The 9,502-nt window shown below is 51.6% G+C and overlaps 1 protein-coding gene across 1 annotated transcript; it reads right to left on the bottom strand.

Moving 5' to 3' along the window:
* Positions 1–417: 417 nt before the first annotated feature.
* LOC134531287 (uncharacterized) lies at positions 418–2,012 on the bottom strand. Its single transcript, XM_063366981.1, has 3 exons — positions 1,881–2,012; positions 833–1,057; positions 418–543 (listed from the first exon to the last, which is right to left on the bottom strand). The coding sequence occupies exons 1-3, from the start codon at positions 2,010–2,012 to the stop codon at positions 418–420; spliced, it is 483 nt and encodes a 160-aa protein (XP_063223051.1).
* Positions 2,013–9,502: the final 7,490 nt, after the last annotated feature.

Here is a 9,502-nt window from a genome sequence, read left to right as displayed (position 1 = left end):
TGTAACTGCTGAACCGCACTGATGAGGTCGTCTAGGGTGTCTACTTGTTTGGGACTGGGGTTCTTGGGCTGGTATGTCACCTTATACAGAGCTGCACACCCGGACAACTCCCCTATGGAGAATAAATGGCCCTGAGGGGGAACCAGGTCCTCCCAGGACCCTTCATCCTCATACACATTGGTCGGGTCAGGGTGTCGGGAAAGCTCTTCAGCGAGCTGGTTCGCCTTCCCCGGCACATACTCAACTTGGAAGGCGTAGTTCTGGAGGGTCATGGCCCACCTAGTAAATTTGGACTTACACCCCTGTAAGGTATTCAGCCATCTGAGGCATTAATTGTCCGTCCTCAGGGTGAACTACTTGCATTCGAGGTAGTGCCTGTAGCGGCTATCCGCCCACACTACCGCCAAGCATTCCCTGCTAGTTTAAGTCATTTTTCCTCGCAGCCGGCCAGAATTTGGAGCTGGCATACTCCGACACACTCCGCTCCCCGTCGGGGCTGACCTGGTATAGCACTGCCCCCATGCCCACCTTGCAGGCATCCGTCTGCAGGTACAGGAGCTCCACTGGTGCTATACGTGAGAGGACATGACTCTCTCGGAACAGGTGCTTAATGGCAGCCAGGGTGCAGTCTGCCTCGGCGGTCTACCTGTACTTCGTCTTGGGCGACAGTAGGACTATGATAGGGGCAGTCACTGTCGCGAAGTCTGGGATGAAGGAGAACAGCCAATTCAAGAGGCCCATGAGGCACTGCAATTCCTTCGTCGTGCGTGGGGCATGTTTAGTCTCTATCATGCTTGGCAACCCACTCGAGGACCATAGCGGTGTGTCGCACGTGGTCCTCCCACGACTTATAACAGACAATCACGTCGTCCAGGTAGGCCGTGACGAATTCGCCCACGTACCCGTCCAGGACATGGGCCATCATGGTCTGAAACATCGTAGGGGCGTCCATCAACCCAAACGGCATGGCACAGAACTGGAATCTGCAGCCATCCGGGGCGGTGAAAGCTGTTTTGGGGTGGTCCTCGGGTTTGACTGGGACCTGCCAGTAGCCGCTCTTTAAGGCCAATTATGTGAAAATGGTGGAGTCCCCCAGCCCCGCAAGGGCATCTCCAATGTTTATGAGGGGTGGGAGTGCAGGGATAGTTATGAGTTTATGGGCTTAAAGTTTACACAGAATCGAAGAGAACCATCTTTGTTGGTGGCCATAATCACTCGGCTATTATAGGGGGATTCACAAGGCTCTATCACCACATCCCTTAGCATTTTCGCAATCTCCTCTTGTATGGCTTACCTCTCGACAGGTCCAAAACTTTCGGGATTCACGAAGACAGGTTGATGGGGCCGGGTCGGGATAGAATGCTCTGCCATCGTCGTTCGTCTTAGCATGTCTGTGGTGGTGAAGACTTGGGGATGCTGCGACAGCAGGACCTCGAACAATGTGGCGTACTCAGGGGGCACATCATTGGCGATGTCTTCCAGTCGGGCCAGATTGGAGGGAAGGGTGGGAACCACTCGACCCATGCCATACACCGTGCGATAGCCCTGGCTACCCACGTGTAGCCTACCTTGCCAGATGTCGATGGTAGCATCCTTCTGGACCAACCATGGTAGGCCCAGGATCTGCTCTTCTCGGAGTTCTCGGACCACCAGGGCACTCATCTGACTAGACTGGTCATGTACATCGATGGTTACCTGGGCGCGCCCAGCAGTGGTCGCACTGGTCCCCTTGGTGGCCAATAGGACGGTTCCCTCGTATATGGCTCCAGGTACCAGATGGTCGGAGATGTACGAGTGACTCCCTGCTGTGTCCACCAGGGCATGTATGGGGTGCCCATTCAGGAGCACCGGGACTCGGAGCAATGTGGCCTCGTCGTCACCCAGCCGTGCAAGGCGGGCAGGTGCGACTCCACTCGTCGCAGGGGCTGTTGGTACGTCGGGTGACGAGGTGGGTCTGGCCGCGCCAGGCGGTGCCGGTGCTGGCACGCTGCTGACGTCTGCTGGCTGGTCATTCCTATCTGCTTTGAGTCTGGATGGAGATTCTATTTGGCAACCTTTCCCTCGGTTCACCGGTGGTGGCTGGTGCTGGTCAGTCGGGCGGGTGTGTTGGGGATAGTGGCTGCTAGATCACTGCCCCCTACCGGAAGTTTCCCGGCAGGCGTCTTTCTCCATACCTGCTCTCGTGTCGGACAGTCAGCGTGCCAGTGATATTGCTCAGAGAGGCAATAGCGACACCATGGTGGCCTGATGTCTCTCATGCTTCTGTCCACATGGTGCTCCTCCTGCTGTGCTTCTTGGTTTGGTCTGGCCTCGAGTTGCGACCTTGAGTAACATGGGGGATGTTGAGTCACGTAGGGTACCGCCGCCAAGGTGTCCTCTGGTGCCGCCTGCCACTGAACACGTGCTTCGTGTCTCGGGTCTGACGGTGTCCTCACTTCCTGTATGGCAGGCAAGTCACCTTCATGCTCCCTTGAGTGCTCGACAAACTTGGACAGCTCCAATTCGGTTGCGCCCCGCAGGAATGGTATGAAACCCAGTGACAGCTGCTCGCAGATGAGTGACAGTATCTCGCTCGGCTGTCTCCCAGTGTCCAAACGGCGATAGAGACGCAGTTTACTGTGAATAAAGGCTTCGACGCTTACACTGCCTGCCTGTGACGTGCAGTACAGCTGCTGATGAGAGCTGGCCCGCGCCTGTGGCCCGTAAAATTGCCTCTCAAATGTCCGCACAAATTCCTCCCAGTCCATGAGGTAATCTCCGGTGCCTGTCCACCAAGTACACGAACGACCCCGCAGTTGTCCACTCACTCTGGACACCCAACTGTCCAGTGGCGCCCTCGACAATCTCTCCCGACACGCAGCTAGGAACGACCACGAACACTCGTGCATTTCCCCCGAAAATTCCAGCAACAAGATTGCGCTCTCAGTCACTCGCATCACTATTGGTAAAAGACTGTGGTATTGTCCGTGACTTTCCCGTGTCCCTGTTGTCTTTGCTGTTGTGTTCCACGGACAGGTGCACACTTCACTGTCCTCGGTTTTCGCGCCTTCCAGTTTCACGGTACAAACCTGTCTGCACCACTGGCAACTGTCTTCCCCTTCTGGCCCTTTCACATCGGAGTCCATGGTGACACTCTTTACCCGATACCGCAGAGCCCGAATATTATTCCCTGCGCGATAAGCTCAAACGCGAAGACGTGGCGACACTCGACACTGTTGTATGACACTCCTTCTATGGCTCACTATTTTGCCGCGTGATCCGATCCCGGCGTGGGAGGCGACGCATTATCGCCACTGCAATTATGCACTTTTGTCCATTGCACTGGATAAATATTGTGGTAACACTTGTTGGACACCACTTGTTGTCGTCCAAGCTGAGCCCCTGTGGTGTACTAGGTGCTCAGGCTGCTCTGGCGTAGAGAGGTTCGAGCCATGTGGCCAAATCCTCCCAACACCACCTCGCACACTCGCACAACCACTTGCTCCGCTCGCTCGCGGCCGACTGCTGCGCTGCGCGCCTGCTTCTTGCCTGCCCCCACTTGCCATGACGACACTGCCATGCACACGCGTAACTGGCAGGAGGGGAGTCGGCGCATCATAATGGCCTGTAGGAAGCCAGGGTGGCACTTGGGTCGACATCACCATGTAGTCCACTAGTTTTTGACTTGTGAACCACGTAAGGTGGTAATATCTCTCCTCTTACATTTCCACAAAACATTCGTGAAGTACAAGATTTCATCGACTCCATAATGTGTTCTACCTACCTTTGATGTCGTACCTCCTCTTTATTTAAACAAAAACCCGGGTCGCAGTCCTGTCCGTGTCGCAACATTACGGCCATGGCCATTGTAGTGCCACTACTCGTAACCAGATAGCAGTTGTGAATATTAACAGACAATGTATTATAGTTACTTTAATACATGTTATGATTGTAAATATTTATGAATCTATTAAGTGTGTAGTGTAAGTTCATTTCGTAGCCTTGTAAGTACCATTGTAAATGCAAAACATCCAAAGGGATAACAATATGTAAAGTTTTAACACAAAAGAATGTAGAAAAGAACTGTATAAATCATACGAACTAACAAGCCAGTCTGGGAGAATAAAGACCAATACGATAAATAGTGGTATTATTGGCTTACTTCTTTCCCTCTCACTCTCCTCCTCTGCTAGCGACTCCGAGTGATAAGGCGGGCTCCCCTTCTCTCTCTCCCTTTCTCTTGTACCCATCTGCTAGCGACTCTTCGTGAGACTGCGGGCTATCCTCCGCTAGCTACTCTTAATGAGACTGCGGGCATCCCTCTCACGTACCTTCCGTTAGCGACTCTGGCGAGACTGCAAGCACCTTCCTTTTTCCACCTCCCGTGAGTTTGATGAGGAAGTGTACCAGCTCCCACCGCACCCGGCGGAAGGCAACTCTACTCGTTGAAGTACCCACATCAGGCCCAACCCAGCATGCCTGAGAGCCTCATGCAACATACCTGCGGGGATACTTCATGGCAGCAACAGCCCAGGGGGAGCCAAGCCCGGCCTACAGTCCCCTCCATTCTTATCAGTTCTCCCCTGTCCCATAATCCCCAGATCGCCTACCGACTACCGAGCAACCCTTCCCTCACCCCCCTGAACCAACCACCCTTATCAAGGCATCCTAACCCCGCCTCATTCTCCTCACCCTACTCTTGCCCCCCCCCCCCCCCCCATCAAGCAAGCTACTGACGACCACGACTACAGGGAACCAGCCTAGGACCCACGGCCGCAACCCATCTCTGACCGACTGGCAGCACGCCTGAAGGAGCTCTTCGGCAGTGATGCCTAGGCGCACTGCAAACCCAGGGGTTTTTCACCCCCACCTATACACTCTCTTAATCCAGGGTGATGCCGAGCAGGGTGAGTAACCATCGTCCCCGAAGGCCCATTCCGCGCAAGCACCTCCTCGGTCAGCTGCACTGGGGCCGAACAGTCCATTCCCACCTCAGAGTGTGAAGCTGCTCTACCCAAAAGCTGGCGCTGGGCAAACACCACGACTACCGAACGACCGAGCGACGTCCATCCCGTCTCCACATCTTCATCAGAGATGAGGCAGCGACTTTTGGCGCCCGAACGTGTGGCACACTTCATCATCGAGACTACAAGAGAGCACGAACAGCCAGCAGCATTCGGCGATCCGAAGTGTATATTTACTAAACAAGTATAGAAGAACGTGTACAGGACAGGCAGTGTAGAAATTCATAAACAATGCTAGCACACAGACTGTCAAACACATGTGAGACAGGTCAGCCACCAAGGGACTTGGACCTAATGACAGGAGAGGGACAGTGAAACAACACATCTGAGGGAAAACCAGTGTGATCGGAGTATATATGGGTACATTGGTTTGGGACACAATAGCAACACCAAGGCCCACACAGGCACTGACACAGAAGGCATGGGCAAACCTCATAGATTTGGAGGTGCTTGCAAGCCCAGCAGTGCAACCAAACATGCATATGGGGTGGACAGCTACCGCAACAGGACGCATAGTGCTACCACATGAGGAAGCCATGCGAGTTTGCGCAGTGGTGTAAGGGACGGTTGACATAATCCGGGGTGCCAATAGAATAATGGACACAACGCACGAGTAAGCAATTGCGCGGGCAAGCCAGTGAGTGGTGGAACCTGTGAAGATGCTTTGACATTTAGTGGCAGGAGTTCACTACCTGCTTAACATGGCGCTTTAATGACAACATGGCAGTCATGAGCTGTAACGCTCGCTTCTACAGTGAGTCCCAAAAGGACTCAGAATCAGTAGAGCAGTTCGTGGGAAACAAGCTGCAGCTGTACTGGTGCATTGCCCCGGGAGAAGACCCCGAGCAAGCTTTACCAGAAGTTACGGCATTAGTGCGAGAAGAATTTCAACCATTCCTCAGGCCATACTGCAATGGGACAGTAGAGGACTATATACGACAGGCAACAGCTACAGAAGGCAACCTATGACACCTCTTGGGATTTTGGACCGGGACAACTTCCCCCGAACGATGGCCCAGACAGCAGGTCGGAGCACCTACAGGGACAAGCAGGGACATACCACAGGAACGTCCATGGCAGACAGCAACACAATGGATCAAGCACCCACTTAGTGGGACAGACCAGAACACATCACCAGAATGACGGAATGCAGGCAATCGGTGCTTTGGAGTCCGTCTTGGATGCCCACAGGGCATGTATCACTGGCATCAAGACTACAAGAGACACCAACAGCGACACAACCAGCAAGAAATGGGCATAATAAGGGGTAGAACCTACAGTCCTACCGCCCGCACCGACCAATCCCCTGCCGCAAGCCACAGAGAACAACCTAGAACAACTGGGGTAGCTCACCACTCTAGAAAACCGACTGATGCGGATCCCCATCAGCCTGAACGGGAGACCAACTGCCGCACTTATAGACACAGGGGCGAGCCATGTGTTCGTCGCCCAGCACTGTGTACCATACGCAGATATCACACCCAGACACTGTACCCCGTGCCTTGCTACGAACACTGGAACCGGGACCGTCAATGGAGATGCCATCTTCACAGTGGGTATACGGGAGATGGTGACCCAAACTCCAGTATTCATGATTGAAGGACTCCGAGAAGATTTGGTACTCGGACAGCCATAGTTGGTAGACCAGGACACCTTGATTTCGCCAGGATCAGGCCTGGTAAATTTAGGTAAATGTGAGCGCCTGGCAGTATAAACACTAGGAAGCATACCACTACCCCAGGGGGAGCCCACTGGGTTGGAAGACCTGGCCAATCAAGTAACCTCCGAATATCCGGACGATGTTAGGCGACTTCTGTGGGAAAGATAAAGCATCTTTGCCACTACAAATCCACTAAAGCGCACCACTGTGACCGAGCACAAAATTCCTACCACACATGATGAAACCATATATGAAGCCCCCAGAGTATATGGGTTCCGGGAGCAACGTCTGATACGAGAGCAGGTGCAAGATATGTTGCGAGATGGGGTTATCGAGCCATCGAACAGTGCATATAATTCACGTATTGTCTTAGTGGCCAAGAAGGATGGAATCATGCGGTTCTGTGTGGATTTTCGTCCGCTGAACAAATTTACGATCAGTTCCCCTCCACCACAGATCAGCGTATAAGAAGCCTTGGCAAGGCTAGGCAATGCACGGGTATTTACAACTCTTGACTTACGCTCTGGCTACTGGCAATTGCCAATCACCCCAAGCCACAGAGAAAAGACAGCATTTCCTATACCGGATAGCAGACGCTTCCAGTTCTGTGCCATGCCATTCGGCCTCAAGTGCGCACCGGCCACATTCCAAACTATAATGGTCCGCGTACTAGAAGGATAAAGGCCAGTACGTGGTGGCCTACCTCAACAACGTGATAGTGTACTCCGAATCCTGGGAGCACCATGCACGCAACCTGTCGCTGGTCCTGGAGCGGCTAGAAATGCACCACCACACCTGCGCGACCCAGAAAAGCCACATCGGACTAAGAGAAGTGGAATTCTTAGGGCACGTGGTGGACGCTGAGGGCAATTGGCCCCACCGGGTACACCTAGTGAAGATTGCAGAGGCAAAAACTCCCATAACACGCAGACAGCTGCATTGGTTCCTGGGCCTCGCCAACTGGCTACGGAACTATATCGCAAACTTCGCCACGCTCACAACCCCACTGACAGACCTGTTGTCGCCTCGACAGCGCTACCAATTGGACCCCAGCTGCTCAGGATGCACTGGATAATCTGAAAACACCCTTCTCCAGATGTCACACACTGTCCCGAGTATACTCCGAGAGTGTGCTGTATGTACAGACAGATGCAAGCACTAATGTTGTGAAGGCAGTGCTATACCAATTGGACCAAAAGGGATTATAATTCTGAGTTAACAAAATTAAAAACTCAATATTTTATTTGTCCAGCCTTGTGGTAGAGTAAGTGACTGCTGATTCTAAGTACTAGGACCTCATCCTATCACAAAAGGCCATGTCACAGTGTCAAATATTTGTCTCCATCGTCCTAGATTTGGCATTTGAGTTGGAGGAAAAGTATTTCATGGAAAATGGCTTCCAATTTTCGTCATAAATTATATTTGGACAAATAATCTAAAATTGTTTTTTAATGATGTCACATTATCACAGTTAATTTTGGGTTGAGCTATCTCAGTCTTTTCAATTTTTTTCCTCAATTATGAAATTAATTAACATATCGTAGTGCTGGATGTAATTTTTTAAACTTGTTATTATGCTTGTGATTTTTTTCATTTTTAAACATGAATAATTTAAAAACAAAATAATATTCGTCATATAATTTGTCGTAGTCACGGATATCACCCCCCTGTGATGCTGGTTGCGTTCTGTTCTTGGGTCGGGGTTCAAGCCTTGTGGCGGGGGAAAAAATCACTATCCGTACTACAATAAAAGTTTGTCAGTTTGAATGCAACTATTTAATTAGCCCCTCACACAGTCCCTTTACATGGGCTGCCCGCGACATAACACCCGTCCCTCCACGGAGTGAAGCTCGGTTGCAAGTGTTTCGGTGGGCAGGTGCCAAGTGCGGGCTGCTCCCCGTGGCCTCGTGGTGCGTTCGTTTGAATAACCCTCTATGGCCCCTTCTAAATGATAGTGGTGAAAAATTAAAGTTTGAATGCCGGCGCCTGAGACATAGTCAATCTCGCTACGGTAAGAACGTGCCCGCTGATACGCGCAATGTCTAGTCACAAGAAAAAACCTTATATACAATTATAAACTATTTCCAATGATGACTTGCGGCGTAACACACGTGGTCGCGAAATCTCCAATCCCCAGACTGGATATCACCCGTCGTTACTCTGCGACACTCATCTCCGCGTGCGTCTGCCTCGTCCAGCCGCCAGATGCCTACTGACCCTCTTCTGCCGTGTGTCGCGCCTCTCCGTCCATCCTACTCCCACTCCGTGACACGTGCAGCGCTTGGAGAGATTCCGGGTGTGGTCCTCGACTTCGTCGCCCGGTGAACAGTCACGTAATTATTTCACAAAGTTTTTAGAAAAACATATAATATTAATATTACGAAATATTACATAAAAAAATACATAATAAAATATATTAAACATTACACATTAAACATATAAGTATGTTCTTAATACTCATTTACACAGTATCACACTGCACGGGGATGGGGTGGCTCAGGGGCTGACGAGGCACAACGGTTTGAAGGAGCTGGGGAGACACTTGGGTCCAGGGGCACAGCCAGGGAGGTGGGTATTTAGGGTTCTAACCAAAATTATTTTTTCTTATCTGAAAGCAGGTTAGCTAAAAGCCTGGGTGTCTTACTGCTATCACCGGCCACTGCACTGGAGGGGAAGAGTACGCGAGCCCTACAGATTCTTCTTCTCTTCCCCTACCACTGTCGCGAGCAGATGCTATAAGGTTGTGATGCCGTGACGGGTCCCAAGCTTTCAAATATCTTACACCTACTGTATTTAACCAGCGCGGTAATTATAAGCAGGTGGTGACTGGGCTTCTAAA

This window comes from Bacillus rossius, chromosome 3, assembly GCF_032445375.1.
Source record: "Bacillus rossius redtenbacheri isolate Brsri chromosome 3, Brsri_v3, whole genome shotgun sequence".
Taxonomy (NCBI): Eukaryota; Metazoa; Arthropoda; class Insecta; order Phasmatodea; family Bacillidae; genus Bacillus; species Bacillus rossius.
This window is presented reverse-complemented; position numbering and strand designations above follow the sequence as displayed.